Below are 15,669 nucleotides of genomic sequence, written 5' to 3'. Positions count from 1 at the left end.
TCAGTTCCGGCTGGGTACCAAGACTCAGGAGAGAAAGATTCCTAGACGCATCAGTTCCCTGGTGAAAAGGATGAGGAATTTTCCTTGTCCAAGTGCAAAATGTAGATTTTCTAAAGCAGATTTTACTATATTCAGCAGATTTTACTATATTCTTTTTGTTACTCCTACTTATATTTGTCTGAACCAACCACTGGTTTTTCCAGGAGCATAATCAAAATGGAAAAGATATGTTTGTATTGAGAATGATTCTAGTTTATACATCCATAGAGAATTCTATGGATTACATTACATATACCTGTAATGCATTTGTGTTTACCTAAATAATAACAGCAGCTAACTTTTTTTTGTGGTGTTGGAACTAAGTAATTTACCTACATCATTTAGTTTAATCCTCAAATATTTGGAGAAGAAACTTTTCTATCTAGTGTTAAATTCTCATAAAAAACCAGCAACTTTTTCTCTTGCTCTAAAGCATGAAGTTTTCTGTAAAGATTTTCCCAATTACGGGACTCTGGAACTTAATTTTGTAATGTGTAATAAAATCAATTGTACTCCTACTATATGATTCCTTCTTGTACTGCGGTCAAAAGCAAGAACTAACAAAAGGAAACCTTAATCCTCCCCATTCAAGCTGAAATAGGTAGAGCAAAATACTCTTTGGGGGAAAAGCATCATAAACTAACAAATTATTCTCTGAGAATTACATTTTACTGTTAAATATATTGAATGTTACCGAATGACAAAATGGTCACTTTGAGATTGACATTTCAAAAACGAAGCTAATTATCCCCCCCCCCCCAATCCTCTTCCTGATTCATTAATTAATGCAACCCTTGTGAAAAGAGGCTCTATCCACTGAGCCAAACCGGTTAGGGGACTACTTTCTGTCTCTATGAGTTTTACTGTGTACCTCATATAAGTTGAATCCTACAATCTTTGTCATTTTTGTGACCTATTTACTCATTTAGCACAATGCCTCACAATTGTGGTACGTACCAGAATAATGTTCCTCTGTATGTATATTTCATTCATCCATTCATCTCTTCCATTCCTCATTTCCCAAACTCACTTCTTTCAAAACCTGCTCTTTTCCTGACTTCTTTGTATCTGAGGATGGTACCACCCTGCTTTAGGAGCAGGCTCAAACATTGAAAGCAGCCCTAGCCAGTCTGGCTCAGTGGACAGAACGTTGGCCTGGGACTGAAGGGTCCCAGGTGGATCCTGGCCAAAGGCACATGCCTGGGTGGTGGGCTTGGTCCCCGCTAGGGGGTGTGCAGGAGGATTTTCATCATGGCTGTTTCTCTATCCCTCTCCCTTCCCTGAAATCAATAAAAAGGTATTTTTTCTTTTAAATTGAAAACATTTACATCCCCATCCTGAGTTAACTCAAGTTTGTAACTCAAAGTCAATAGACGGTAAACTCCTATTTACCTACACCCTACTTTGTAGATCTAGCCACTGCTATTGCATATTTAATATTCTGTTATTTAAGCAATAAAACACTTATTTAAAGCCTCCGCCACAGTGTGAAGTAAAGGTTTAATTAAAGCCTACGTGAAGAAGTTGCCCAAGAGTACACAATCCATAAATAGTTAAATCAGGACTTAAACTCGGCGGCTGAGCCAGGGCTGGTGTTGAAATCTGTTGCTCGAGGAAGGAACAGTGGGTTCTCTACTAACAGGGAATTCTTCCTCCTTCCCACAACCGCGGGGCCCCCGGAGCCGCCTGCGCGCATATTGCAGGGCGCTCTTCCGCTTCCGGTGCGCAGAGTAAAGAGGCCCCCGAGTCGGCTCAACTTCCGGGAAGGGGGGGGAGGGAGGCAGGCGCCACCGGAAACGAGGAAGGTGCTGTGTAATTAACTACGGAGCCGAGGCCGCTGGAACTGCTAAAATGCCGGACTACCTCGGCGCGGATCAGCGGAAAACCAAAGAGGAGGAGAAGGAGGACAAGCCCATCCGAGGTCGGTGGACAGAGGCCGGAGTTCCGGGCGGGCGGGCCGCGTTCGGGCCTGGCGGCCTGGTCCCTGGGGGCGAGGCCGGGTTCCTGTCGGGCGCTCGGCCCTCGCGTCCTTCGGTGCGGCCGGTGGTTTGATCCGGGGCTGCGGCCGGCTGAAGCCGCCAGCCCTTTCCGTCTCTCTCCTCCGCTCCGCGTTCTCCCGCATCCCGCGCTGGTTGACATTGCTATCCGTGTTCAGGCAGCCTGCCTGGCCTTGCAGGCCTTGAAAAGTTACCCCGCCTGGGGGTGCGTGGCCACCTGGGTCCCCATTTCTGTCCGGGGGGGGGGGGGGACCCCCTAAGTGGGTCAGCCCGGAGCGCTTGGGCGGGAATGGGGTCAGGCCGCACCGGCGTTCAGCAGCCTCTGGTCCTGAGTTCTGGCAAGGAAAGAATGCAGAGCCAAGACTCAAACTATAAGAGGACATTTGTTTGGATAAATCACAAAGGTAGAAGGAGTAATTTGTAGAAGAAATGGACTTAAAACACGTTTTAGAGGCGAAGGAAGGGGTCCTTGGGGTTCGGGATGAAGAAGGGAAGGGTAATGCGCCTTGGGGAGGTGGGGGGGGGGGCAGGGTCTTCAGTCCTAAGGGTTTTCAGAGATTTTAGGGGAGGTCCCGCAGTGGTTCTCAGCCTTTCTACTGCCGCGACCCTGTAATACAGCCCCTCATGTTGTGGTGACCCCCTCTCCCCCCACCATAAAATTATTTTCGTTGCTACTTCTTAACAGTAATTTTGCTACTGTTAATGAATCGTAATGTACATAACCTGTGTTTTCTGATGGTCGCCATTCACAGGTTGAGAACCGCTGCTGTAGAGCCTAAGACCATCAGAAAACTCAAATATTTACATTACGATTCGTATCAGTAGCAAAATTACAGTTATGAAGTAGCAACGAAGATAATTTTATGATTAGGGCCACCACAACCATTAAAGGGTCGCGGCATTAGAAAGGTTGAGAACCACTCCTAGGGGACCATCTCAGCAGCATACGCAGCAGTTCTCCAGGTGTGTCCTTTCAGAGTCTAGGTCTCCGCTAATTGACGCGTGGGCGTCAGGGCAGGGGGGCGCTATCCAGTGCAGCTGGTCCTGAGGTCCGCCAGGGGATGCCTGGTCTGGGCTTGTTGCCTTTTTGGGCCTGTGGCTCCAGGGAGGGAAGACCAGGGGGTCCCAACCGCCGGACCAGAGATATGCAAGGGGAGGAAAGGTCAGTCCGGGGGCAAGGTCCTGTCCTACAGTTGTCCTCTGTAGGCACCCAGGGCTTTGTGCCCTGGTGAATTTCTGTACCTGACCCATCATCCTTTCTACTCATGTCTAACTGCCTACCATAGAGCCAGGATCCTGAAACATAATTTTCTTTAAAAAAATAAACATTCCTTTAACTTGATGATCCCTTTACATGCCTAAAACTCAAAAGGAAGAAAAAAGGTACAATGACAAATGTCACATCCCTGGCCCCAGCCAACCCTTATCCACAGAAGCAACTAGACATTTTCTATGCATATGCAAGCAGTTTTGCTCATGTATTTTTTTTTTTTTTTTACATAAATGCAGCATGTGATACATCTTTTCAGTTTTAATGTGTATTAGAAATAAGTTCATGTTATATGCTAGCGGAGTCAGTGTTATGTCTCTCTGCATCTACATAGTACTCCAGTTTGGGGGTGTAATGTGTGAAATTAATCATTATTCATGGACACTTCTAGTCTGTTGGCTGTTATAGGGCAGTGAGTAAGTTTGTTTCTGTAACTTTTACTACATGCACAAACACAAGCTGTAGGATAAATTTTAGAAATGGAGCTGTAATTTTGTTAGAAACAGCCAAATTAGTCTCCTAGAGATTGTACACTTTTACACAGTGCATGAGACATGCACACCATTTTCATACACAATTTTCCAATACCCCTTATGTAGTCTCATCTTTATGCTGTTTTCTTTTGTTCCTGATAGACTATTTTAAAGCATTCTTATGGTGTTTCTCTTTTCTCTTATTCTTCCCTAAGTAACTTCAACCTCTCCTAGTGCCCTTTCTTCCTTGTTTCCAACCTCTCCACAAAGAAGCATTCCCTCTCTTAAGTTCATCTCACATTCTACTCTTTCCCTTGAAAATATTTTAGGCCACGGTAAACCTCAGAGGTACTCAGTCACCTAATGGAAAACTTGGGTTACAGAGATTTAACATTTCTTCTGTGCATTTCTCTGGGTATGTTATTTTGTCAACGTAGTAATAAATTTATCCTTTGGATACAGTTAATGGTTAACGTGTGTATAGTACTTTATGCTCTTCATATATTTTTTAAAAATATATTTTATTGATTTTTCACAGAGAGGAAGAGAGAGGGATAGAGAGTTAGAAACATCAATGAGAGAATCATCAATCAGCTGCTTCTTGCACACCCCCTACTGGGGATGTGCCTGCAACCAAGGTACATGCCCTTGACCAGAATCGAACCTGAGACCTTTCAGTCCTCACTCAGGCTGACGCTATATCCACTGAACAAACCGGTTTCGGCTATGGTCTTCATATTTTATGTGATCTTTATAGCAACACTGTGAGGATAAATTATTATCTTTTCATTATTTTTGAGAGAGAAAGAAAATATCAATTTGTTGTTTCACTTTATGCATTTATTGATTTTTAAAAATATATTTTTATTGATTTCAGAGAGGAAGGGAGAGGGAGAGGGAAAGAGAGAGAAACATCAATGATGAGAATCACTGATCGGCTGCCTCCTGCACGCCCCCTACTTGGGATCAAGCCCACAACCCAGGCATGTGCCTCTGACTAGAATCAGACCCTTCAGTCTGCAGGCAGACACTTTATCCACTGAGCCAAACCAGCGAGGGCCATTAATTGTTTCTAATATGTGCCCTGACCTGGGATTGAACCTGCAACCTGGCATATCAGGAGGACACTAACCAAATGAGTTACCTGGCCAAGGGGTAAAGTCATTCTTTATGTGCTTTGCTGCGAGTTATGTAATTTTGGGTTTAACTTTGTTGTGCAAGATGCACCCACTGAGGAGGGCGTCATGGTGAAGGGCCTTTCTTGGATGCATGCATCTGATGGTCTGATCATTGGTTCTGGAGGCTGGAAGTCTGAGATCAGGATGTCAGCATTGGGTTCTGGTGAGAGCCCTCTTCCAGGTTGCAGACAGGCAGCTTCTGACTGTTTCACATGGTGGAAAGGACCATTATTTCTATTTTTCAGATGAGAAAACTGATGCTCAGAGATTAAATGGTATTTCCAAGGTTACTTAGCAAATGCTTGACTTTGTTGGGACTAGTGCCAGGTTGTTTTGATTTTCAAACTGTTCTTTGGGCTACCTCTCTAAATAACCCCAACCTCTCATGTTCTTAATGGGTCACATCACATCCAGTCTCTCCAGCAGCTAGGCTGTGTGTTCCTTTAAATCCACCTTCCCCCAATTATCCAGGATTTCAGGAACTATTTGAAGGTTGTAGTTAAATTATTACAACTTTGCACATTTTTTCTCACTCAACTAATGAGCTCTGGATTTGAACAGAGAAGAATGTTAGCTCTAATTTCTCTTATGTGCTTGAATCTTATGTGTTTTCTCTCTTTTTTTTTCCCTCCAGCTTTGGATGAGGGTGATATTGCCTTGCTGAAAACTTATGTAAGTCCTTTCAGTGTCTACAAAATATAGATGTTTTATGTTGAAATAAGAACCATTCTTGGTATTGCTCTTCCAAAATAATTAAAAGAGAATATCAGAAGGTTATAGTAATCTTAACCGAAATAAAGTCACCTTTTTACAGATTCTATCTAGAATAAATCAGAGTGTAAATATTCAGTGTGTATATTTTTTCTCATTGTGAGAAAAATATAATTATTTTTATACTGTTTGTACTTAAAATGTGGAACTCTAGAAAGACTTGAAATAATTTACACAAATATTTACTGTACTTGAAATGTGTGAACTATTAAATATTTTTGTAGTTTAATAAATAGTTGATTTCCTGATACTCTTATTAAACTGAGCTTTATCTCCTAGGGTCAGAGCACTTACTCTAGACAGATCAAGCAGGTTGAAGATGACATTCAACAACTTCTCAAGAAAATTAATGAGCTCACTGGTATATTTTAATTCCTGTTTTCTCTCTCTAGATGTAATATATTATATCAAAGGATTTTCAATATAAATGTTGCTCTTCCATGAATTTCAGGTTTTTAAAAATTATCTTTCGTATCTTTAATAAATTGGATCTCATCTAATAATCTCTTTTACTTCCTTTTACAAACAAGTTTAATGCTTAAGCAATTAAAAATAACGTCATCCTTCTGATGGCTGTTCCTCCCACTGCTTGTAGCCTTAAGTAGTGGGATTTTAGTCCATCATATATCTAAGCTGGCTTGTCTTCACTCAGAGCACCATGGGATGGGTTGGCTGTCCATCAGTGCCTTCTGATTTTTGCAGAGTCAAACAATTTTAAAAAATAATAATAACATCTTTTAAGTAATTTTTCTATTGATCAAAGCCATATTTAATAAACTTTTTAAATATTGATGTCAGAGAGGAAGGGAGAGGGAGAGAGAGAGAGAGAAACATCAGTGATGAGAGAGAATCATTGATTGGCCGCCTCCTGCATCCCCCTTCCTGGGGATCAAGCCCGCAACCTGGGCATGTGCCCTTGACCAGAATGGAACCTGGGACCTTTCAGTTTGCTGGCCGACACTCTATCCACTTAGCCAAACCTGCTAGGGCTTCAGTAAACTTTTAAGACAGGTTAAAGTTTCTTATTGAATAAAAATATGATCTCACATGGTACTGCTTGAAGTAAGTGGGCTATTGCCTGTAATTGGAAACTTTTCTTCTTGGAAATTTTAGTGGTGACATTTTATAATATTTGACCAGAAAAAATGTCAAATATGTTATAAAAGTTATGACTACTATAGGGCAGCAGTTTTCAGCTGGGTGATTTTGCCTCCTTCCACGCCTCGGGGCATTTGGTAGTATCTGGAGGTAGTCTTGATGCTCAGGGCTTGAGGGGGAGACGGTGCTAGTGGCATCTAGTGGCTAGTGTCAGGGATGTTGCTAAGCATCCTATAATGCACAGGCCACTCTCCACAACAAATTATTTAGTTCAAAATGTCATCAGCGCAGAGATTGAGAAAGTTTGCTTTAGTGATGCGTTACATTTTGGTGAATTTAATAATCTCTTTATGTAGGTATTAAAGAGTCTGACACTGGCCTGGCCCCACCAGCACTCTGGGATTTGGCTGCAGATAAGCAAACACTCCAGAGTGAACAGCCTTTGCAGGTTGCGAGGTATGTCCTGTGGAAATGTATTTGAGTCTCAGGTATAATGTGATAGCTCATAAAGAATTTTCCTTCTAAATCCCAAGTAAATAAAGCTTTCTACAAAAATATTTGGGATTAAAATTGTATGCCTTAAACAATTATTCAAGTAATAGGTGAAGCCATAATCATATAAAAGATTCAAAGTGCTACAGAAAAATGCAGGGCAAATGTGAAAATCTTCCCTTCTATCTTCACTGTCCCACTGTCCCTTTCTCAGACATAACAAATAATGAAAATAGTTTGGTCCTCTTAATCCTGCTATATAGCTTCCTGTCCCAACATCCTCCTAATGTAATTATATTAAAATTTAGGTTTGATCAGTATTCAGTATAATTATGGCTAAATAAACCCTATTCATAAAGAGCCAGGAAATAAACTGTGATTTCTTGTGCCACTTTTTGTTTTACTCATCAAGATTGCCTGGTTTTGTGTGTGTATTACTAACTCAACCTCTCAGTTTTCCCTGATAGTCCAAACTGCTCCTCAGATGCATTAGATGCCTTAGGTCCATCTCCTTCAGGTTTTCTCTCGGGTAAACCTCAGGTGCACCAGCTGCAGCTCTCAGGCTGATCTTCCCCAGCACTTTCTGACCTGCTTCCATTTGACTAGTTGCCCTTTACATCTGTTGCATCACAAGCTTCCTGTCATTTCTTACTCTGGAGGTTCCATTTGCCTGTCTCCTATTGCTTGTGTATCAACTCTTTTTGGTTTACTCTCACCCTCATTAGGTAGGCCATATTCTCTGGTAGCTTCGTGAAAGAGGGTCATTTAGGAGGTAGTGTTTTGAGACCATATATGTCTTTAAATGTCTGGGCTAGTATAAAGTTCTTTCTCCTTCAGAAATCTCAAGGCATCGTTTCATTGTCCTCCATCTGTAGTGTTAGTCTGTAGCCATTCTGATTCTCAGTTTGATATATGTAACCTGTTTCTCCTTTGAAAATTGCAGAGTCTTCTCTTGTCACTTGTTCTGAAGTTTCATGATGATATGCCTTGATGTTGGTGTGATTACATCCATGATGCTGGGCTCTCATGCCCTTCAGTGTGTTTTCTTGAAATTATTTGAATAATTTGCTTTCCATTTTCTAATATCCAAATAATAGAAGTCCTCTATTTTGGACTTCTGTTGTTTGAATATTGGACCTCCAGGATTGCTCTTCTAATATGCTAATCGTTCTTGCTTTCTAAAACTATTTTTGCCAGCATTCACTTAACTTTCAAGGAGGAGCATACTTTCAAAGGTTCTTATTGCACCATTCTGGAAGTTGAGGTCCCTGTATAGTCTATACCTTTTCAGCTGTGGATTAAAAAATCCGTATTTGTGCATACAGTGTTGGCAGGCTCTGTCAGATAAAGTAGTGATAAATACCTTTATATATGTAATTCTACCTCCTGGTAGACCTTGGCTAATAACAGGAAATAGAGTTTTGTCACACAGTTACGCTTCAAGGACAAAACACCTTTACCTTACTGTCGGTGCTGCCCATATGCATACTCCAGAGACTGTTGTATTTCACTGTATTTGTTGTTACAGATTATTACATGAGTTCTCTCTAACATGAGTTCTATCTTTTGTTTCTGTTTTTGTTCAGTACACAAATAATATAGAAGAGGAAAGGCAGTAGAGTTGTGTTTTGTTTTTTTTTTAACACTTTTAAAATATATATATATTTTATTGATTTTTTACAGAGAGGAAGAGAGAGGAATAGAGAGTTAGAAACATTGATGAGAGAGAATCATCGATCAGCTGCCTCCTGCACACCCCCTACTGGAATGTGCCTGCAACCAAGGTACATGCCCTTGACCGGAATTGAACCCGGGGCCTTTCAGTCCGCAGGCTGACTCTCTATCCACTGAGCCAAACCGGTTTCGGCAAGTACTTTCTATAATGGACCCATTATTATAAATTTGCCTTCACATGGCACACAGAAAAAGAATACATGTAAGTTAAAAACAACAACAATAAAAATTGTTTTATAAACTTAGGAAAGAATGGAAAAACACTTATTACTTAGTGTGAGACAAGATGACTGATAGGGAAAGTAAAAAAAGGAAAGTCACTTAAGACAGCGGTTTTCAACCATTTTCATCTCATGGACACAAACTAATTACTAAAATTCCGTGGCACACCAAAAAATATATTTGTCGACTTTTTATTTATTCAACTGGATAGCTTTTGTTGGGTTGGCTGTTAGCATTTTTTTTACTTGCAGACTTAAGACAGAGAAGTATCACTAATAAAGTAATATAGTTATGAAAATCAAGAAATTAGAGAACTTCCTAATGATGAAATATTTGGGTTAAATTTCCAGGGGTATGTACCTTTTAAAAATGTTATGGCTTGGTTTAAGTTGGGTGGACTCTTGGAATTAAGCATACCCATAGAAAAGGATCTTTTAACAGTGGCCCAGTTTCTGCAGTTCTAGTTTACACCTGCTCATCTGTGTGCTGCCTGCCCAGGGGGGAATCTAGTTACTTGTGTTTGTTTTAGTGGTTTCGGTTCCTTACTCTAATCGAGTCTTTTGCTGTGTTAGATGTACAAAGATAATCAATGCTGATTCGGAGGACCCAAAGTACATTATCAACGTGAAGCAGTTTGCCAAGTTTGTGGTGGACCTCAGTGATCAGGTAGCACCTACTGACATTGAAGAAGGGATGAGAGTTGGGTAAGATTACTGTTTATAATACTCATTTTTCATTAAAGATACCATGTCGCATTCACATCCTTGGCTTTCTTTTGAATGAATGTACTGGTTGCCATGGAATACCGAGGGATGATCTAGCAGAGTATTTCCGTTTAAACATCCTTTGTTCTGCATCCACTTCCTGACCTCCCATCTTCCTCTTTTCCCCCACCCCCAGTGTGGCTTTTATTGAATGACTTCAAATGTCAAAGTAAATGCAGAATTTGAGAGTTGAGTTTGCCAGCCTATTTAAGGTAACATGGTATAAGTGGAGGATAGTTATGAGGATTGAGTTAATGTAATTAACGTTTACAGAATACATAACTTACTTAGGAAGTTTTTTGAATGTCTTAGTATCTTTTTTGCCTTTTTAGTGTGGACAGAAATAAGTATCAAATTCACATTCCACTGCCTCCTAAGATTGACCCGACAGTTACCATGATGCAGGTAAGAAACAATGGAGGGAAAAGAAATGGCATGACTTAGAATACAACTACATCCATCCCAAGAAATTTTGAAACTTTAACTGATATATATTGTTAATATATGGTTATGTATTGATTTGCCCAAAATTTCTAAACCATTTTTCAATTGAGAAAATCTTTATTAGTCTCTCCTAGTTTATCAATATCATAATATAGCAAGTGGTTCTAATGTACTGGGCAATATTTTCCATTTTAAAAAATTATTACTTGCTATAAATTTGATTTTTCTTTAGGGTATTGGGTCTACTCTGCTAGATAGAACTTTTGGACTAGTATTCAAAAATCTGTGGCTATATGTTGTACATTTTCTTCTCTCTCGTAGGTAGAGGAAAAACCTGATGTCACATACAGTGATGTGGGTGGCTGTAAGGAACAGATTGAGAAACTTCGAGAAGTAGTTGAAACCCCTCTACTTCATGTAAGTGACTGAGTGTTGCATTTTAAATTTCTTTGTGTAAAGATATGATAGCCTGTTGTACATATGCACTAAAATTGCCTATAAGGTAGCTTTTTAAATTTTATAATTTCCTCAATGGAAATTTTTGAGGGGATAGAGGGTAGAGGTGTGGAGGATAGGTAAGTTCAAGAAGAGAAAGCAAAAGGATTGAGTGGTCAAGCCAATTAAAAAAAGAAGATTTTCTATTTTTAGTGACACAGGAGTTTGAGGTATAACCTTAGGAGTATGTTAAATACAATATGTTACAGTTTATTGTAGAAGAAACCGTGTGCTTGAATGATATCAAGAAGAAGTGAACTCTAATGGAATTGAAGTAAGCTTGGAACGATAATGGAAAGCTAATATATAAAATACCAGAAAATACTTTTGTTCTTTAAACACTGCAATTATTTTAAAATTAGAAAAAAAGAATTGTTAAGCTTGGGTAGTAGAAATGCCTTTAAAAGCCATTCAGCCTTATGTATCTACTAGAGGCCCGATGCACGGAATTCATGCGAGTTAGGCCTTCCTTCCCCTGGCTGCCGGCACCAACTTCCCTCTGGCACCCGGACCCGGGCTTCCCTCGCAGCCCCGGCGTCATCCAGAATGACATCTGGTCTAACTAGCATATTACCTTTTTATTATTACAGATTAGTTTAGATATGAGTCTAATTTATATCTTCTATCTTAGAATAAGTAAAGTTCTTATTTAGATAAAGTATATAGATTGTGGACTTAATAGTTTTGGCTTAGGTATATTGAAATAGTCTTATTTTTATTATATAGGAGTGATAACTATAAATATTGTGTCTCCATTGCAGCCAGAGAGGTTTGTTAACCTTGGCATTGAGCCTCCCAAGGGCGTGCTGCTCTTTGGTCCACCGGGTACAGGCAAGACCCTCTGTGCTAGGGCAGTTGCTAACAGGACTGATGCTTGCTTCATTCGAGTTATCGGATCTGAACTTGTACAGAAATATGTTGGTGAGGTAAGGAAAATTGATCATAATCAAAGAATTTGTAGCTGTGAAAAATTTATAAAGCAGGGATGAAATTTAAATGGCAGTTTCACTAGAAAGATTGAGACCCAAAATTTCTTGATTGATGGATTGTAATTAGTAGATGTAGAAGCCACCAGCGTTCCCATGTGGTCCTTTCTTAAATAAAAAACTGCTTAACATTTTTAATTACCATGCATCCTCTCAGAAATATGACTTTTTCTACAAATTTGATTAGTAAGAGAAATACCTCAGAAATGTGTGGTGAATGCTTTCAAAAGTGTGCTTTCGCTTTCGGGCCAACCTTGTATGGTCTACTCAGAAAGAACATGGAGTGTCTGTCTGTACTCCCACACATTCTCTTACACACACACAGATTTTTTTCATCAGAAAATAAGTCTAGGGCTGTATATATTTATCTGAAATGTTAATGATTAGCATACTTACAATAAGAATTAGAAAAGGAACTGCATGAATTGAGCTATGCAGTACTTTTAGTCTCTGAGCAACACTTACGAATGAAATTCAGTGATCAGAAATGCCAAGTGATAAGTCAGATGCTTTTATTTCCTCGAGTGTTACGGATTGAAATGGTGGCTTTATTTATTAATTTGACCTCTTCAGGTCGTACAGTTATTGGCTATTTCCTAGGTACAGAATCTTAAAATTACTAAGGCTAATAAGATTGATTTAAGGTGAATAATATTAATTTGATGGAATAGGTAACAAACTTCAGTGGTTTTTTTGTTTTAAAGCCTGGGATAATAATAGTCGAGAATACTTTTAGCAATATTGAAAAGTCTGAAGTATAACTTTATTATATTTTTAAAGATTTAAAAATTAACAAATTATTTTTCCCATTAGGGGGCACGAATGGTTCGAGAGCTCTTTGAAATGGCCAGAACAAAAAAAGCCTGCCTTATCTTCTTTGATGAAATTGATGCTATTGGAGGTATGGATGTTATTTCAAAGTAAAAAGAAATGTTACATAGCTTTGCTGTTTTTTCAAAGTCTTTATCTTTGTACTTTCATAATTTCATTCATGTGACACATTTTCACACTTGAACGATTCCTAACTTGGGATACAACTTCACTTAATGTGATAAGAAAGCACTGGGGCAAAATTTAATTGATGATGGTGTTTCATAAAGTATATGTAAATATTGTTACTGTTGGCTTCATAGATCTGATGAAATATACTATTAGCTGTGCAATCTAGACAAGTTGTTTTAACTAACTCTTGCGCCTAAATTTGCTAATCTTATAAGGGGCATGATAATTCCTGTCCTGCTTATTTCATGGGTTTTTGAAAGCTGTAAAATAGTGTGATAGATTTTGAAAACAAAGCTTCTATAGGGCTTGACTGTTGTTAGTCTATAAGAGGAATAATCCTAAGGAGAAGTGTCATATGTCCAGACATTTTTTATTTAAGGAACTTAGCGATGAAAATGACTTGAAAATATAGTGGACCTTGTAACACTGTTAGGGGACTGTGGTTAGGTAACCTAGAGTCTTGCTTTTATACTGGATGGACGTTGTGGAGTTGGAACAGGCTGTAGTTAATGTCAAGTGGTTAACTTGAGCCCAGTATATTGCTGCAGTTGGTGACTTTGAAGTAATTTTTATAGTGTCATTGGAATAAGCCATAAGCCTTATGATGTCAGGATGCTCTGAAGTTATGCTTTCCAAGGTGGGTTGTGTATAAAACAGTATTAGGGTGCAGGAAGAAAATATTACCAATTTTTCCTTATTTTAATCTTTATTTTTTAGTATTTGTGTTATAATGTCCATTATATGCTAATACAACAGTATGTATCTATAATTTTAAAATGAAAATATATACTTGGAGGCTTATTTTTTGTTTGGTTTTGTTTTTGCTATTTTGGTTGAAATGAGACAGACATTTATCTGAGAGTACACAAATGTATCCAAAATAGGATGATAGTGTAGGTCAGTGGTCGGCAAACTCATTGGTCAACAGAGCCAAATATTAACAGTACAACGATTGAAATTTCTTTTGAGAGCCACATTTTTAAAACTATATAGGTAGGTACATAATTATTAACTTAATTAGGGTACGTGGTATTTTGTGGAAGAGCGACCCTCAAGGGGCCAAAGAGCTGCATGTGGCTCGTGAACCATGATTTGCCAACCACTGGTGTAGGTTATATTTCTACTATATTATGGCTATAGCTGTATTTTTAAGAAGAGTTTTAAGAAATGTGAGAGTGGGGCAGTTTCTTACATTGTAGGTGGAAGTTTCATGTATTCTGCTGCCTAGTCTTGGTGTACATTGTTAAACAACTGGAGTTTTGAGTGATTTAAGAACCGTGAGATAGTGGCTAGCCTGGTCTCCCTCAGTTTAGGGATGGGATGGTCCTGCCTCCTTTAGTTTGAGGAATGAAGTGGATGGGAGGGAGCAGGGAGAGGGATCCCTTCAGTTTGGAACAAGAAAATAAAATAAATTCCACTTAGTTTGAAAACAAAAGAGTTCCTTGAAGAGGATTTAAAAAATACTTTTTATTTTTAAAAATATATTTTTATTGATTTCAGAGAGGAAGGGATAGAAATAGAAACATTGATGAGAGAATCAATTGATTAGCTGCCTCCTGCATGCCCCCTACTGGGGATCAGGCCTGCAACCTGGGCATGTGCCCTTTACTGGAATCAAACCCGGGACCCTTCAGTCCACAGGCCGGCATTCTATCCACTGAGCAAAACTGGCTAGGGCAAAAAAATACTTTAATGAAGTCTATGTTAAATAAATCTATGACGAGCCTTCTGAAAGATTCACTCATTAGTTTTGTGAAAAGCAGGCAGTTCTTGTAGGATTTGCTTAAAGTTGGATATTCACTTGCACTGGAGGGCATGATTTGAGCTGAGATTAACAGTATAATACTTTCGGGTTATGCTAGTGCTTCTGTGACCGGGTAAGTCTTTCCTTTTGTCTTAGGGGCTCGTTTTGATGATGGTGCCGGAGGTGACAATGAAGTACAGAGAACAATGTTGGAATTGATCAACCAGCTGGATGGTTTTGATCCTCGCGGCAACATTAAAGTACTGATGGCCACCAACAGACCTGACACTTTGGATCCAGCACTGATGAGGCCAGGGAGACTGGACAGGAAGATTGAATTTAGCTTACCTGATCTAGAGGTCAGAAAACCATTTCTGAGAAAAGGGATTTTTGAAATATTTCTTCCTTTGATGTTTTCCATTGTAATATTTTTCAATTCTCCTGTTTTTAGGGCCGGACTCACATTTTTAAAATCCATGCGCGTTCAATGAGTGTTGAAAGAGATATCAGATTTGAATTGTTAGCACGACTGTGTCCAAATAGCACTGGTAGGTTGAAAGGTCTTGTTTATATTTGCTGGTCTGTCTGTCTAGGCTACTTTAATGAAGCTTATTATTTTCTTTTTGTTTGAAAGGTGCTGAGATTAGAAGTGTCTGCACAGAAGCTGGTATGTTTGCCATCAGAGCCCGGCGAAAAATAGCTACTGAGAAGGATTTCTTGGAAGCTGTAAATAAGGTCATTAAGTCCTATGCCAAATTCAGTGCTACTCCCCGCTACATGACATACAACTGAGCCCTGAAGCGCTCATGAAAACACTTCTTTTAATTCGAATCCTAAGCTTATATAGACTTGTTAATAACCATTTCACACACAAAAATAAATGGTTTAAAAACTTTTTTTTCTTTGTGGAATAATGTGATTACAATGTATGTTATTTCTTAATCCACTACCATTTAAGGG

The 15,669-nt window shown here is 39.2% G+C and overlaps 1 protein-coding gene across 1 annotated transcript; it reads left to right on the top strand.

The window, feature by feature from the left end:
- Window positions 1–1,766: 1,766 nt before the first annotated feature.
- Window positions 1,767–15,606, top strand: PSMC2 (proteasome 26S subunit, ATPase 2). The gene is made up of 12 exons (XM_084896947.1): window positions 1,767–1,960; window positions 5,592–5,629; window positions 6,008–6,089; window positions 7,183–7,282; window positions 9,847–9,978; window positions 10,371–10,443; window positions 10,804–10,899; window positions 11,739–11,903; window positions 12,777–12,864; window positions 14,866–15,068; window positions 15,161–15,257; window positions 15,344–15,606. Exons 1-12 carry the CDS (start codon window positions 1,891–1,893, stop codon window positions 15,499–15,501), a joined length of 1,302 nt encoding a protein of 433 aa, XP_084753073.1. The 5' UTR covers window positions 1,767–1,890; the 3' UTR covers window positions 15,502–15,606.
- Window positions 15,607–15,669: the final 63 nt, after the last annotated feature.

The sequence above is a fragment of the Pipistrellus hanaki genome (assembly GCF_964339955.1).
Source record: "Pipistrellus hanaki genome assembly, chromosome: 10".
Lineage (NCBI taxonomy): Eukaryota > Metazoa > Chordata > Mammalia > Chiroptera > Vespertilionidae > Pipistrellus > Pipistrellus hanaki.
The sequence above is the reverse complement of the archived record's forward strand: the minus strand, read 5'-3'. Positions and strand labels throughout refer to the sequence as shown.

What these genes read in the sequence shown, in the direction of transcription:
- PSMC2 (XM_084896947.1), top strand. Translation starts at nt 1,891, where the DNA reads ATGCCGGACTACCTCGGCGCGGATCAGCGGAAAACCAAAGAGGAGGAG. An exon ending in GAAGAAGGGATGAGAGTTGG is followed by an intron (nt 9,979 to 10,370) that starts GTAAGATTACTG and finishes TTGCCTTTTTAG; the next exon opens with TGTGGACAGAAATAAGTATC. An exon ending in CGACAGTTACCATGATGCAG is followed by an intron (nt 10,444 to 10,803) that starts GTAAGAAACAAT and finishes TCTCTCTCGTAG; the next exon opens with GTAGAGGAAAAACCTGATGT.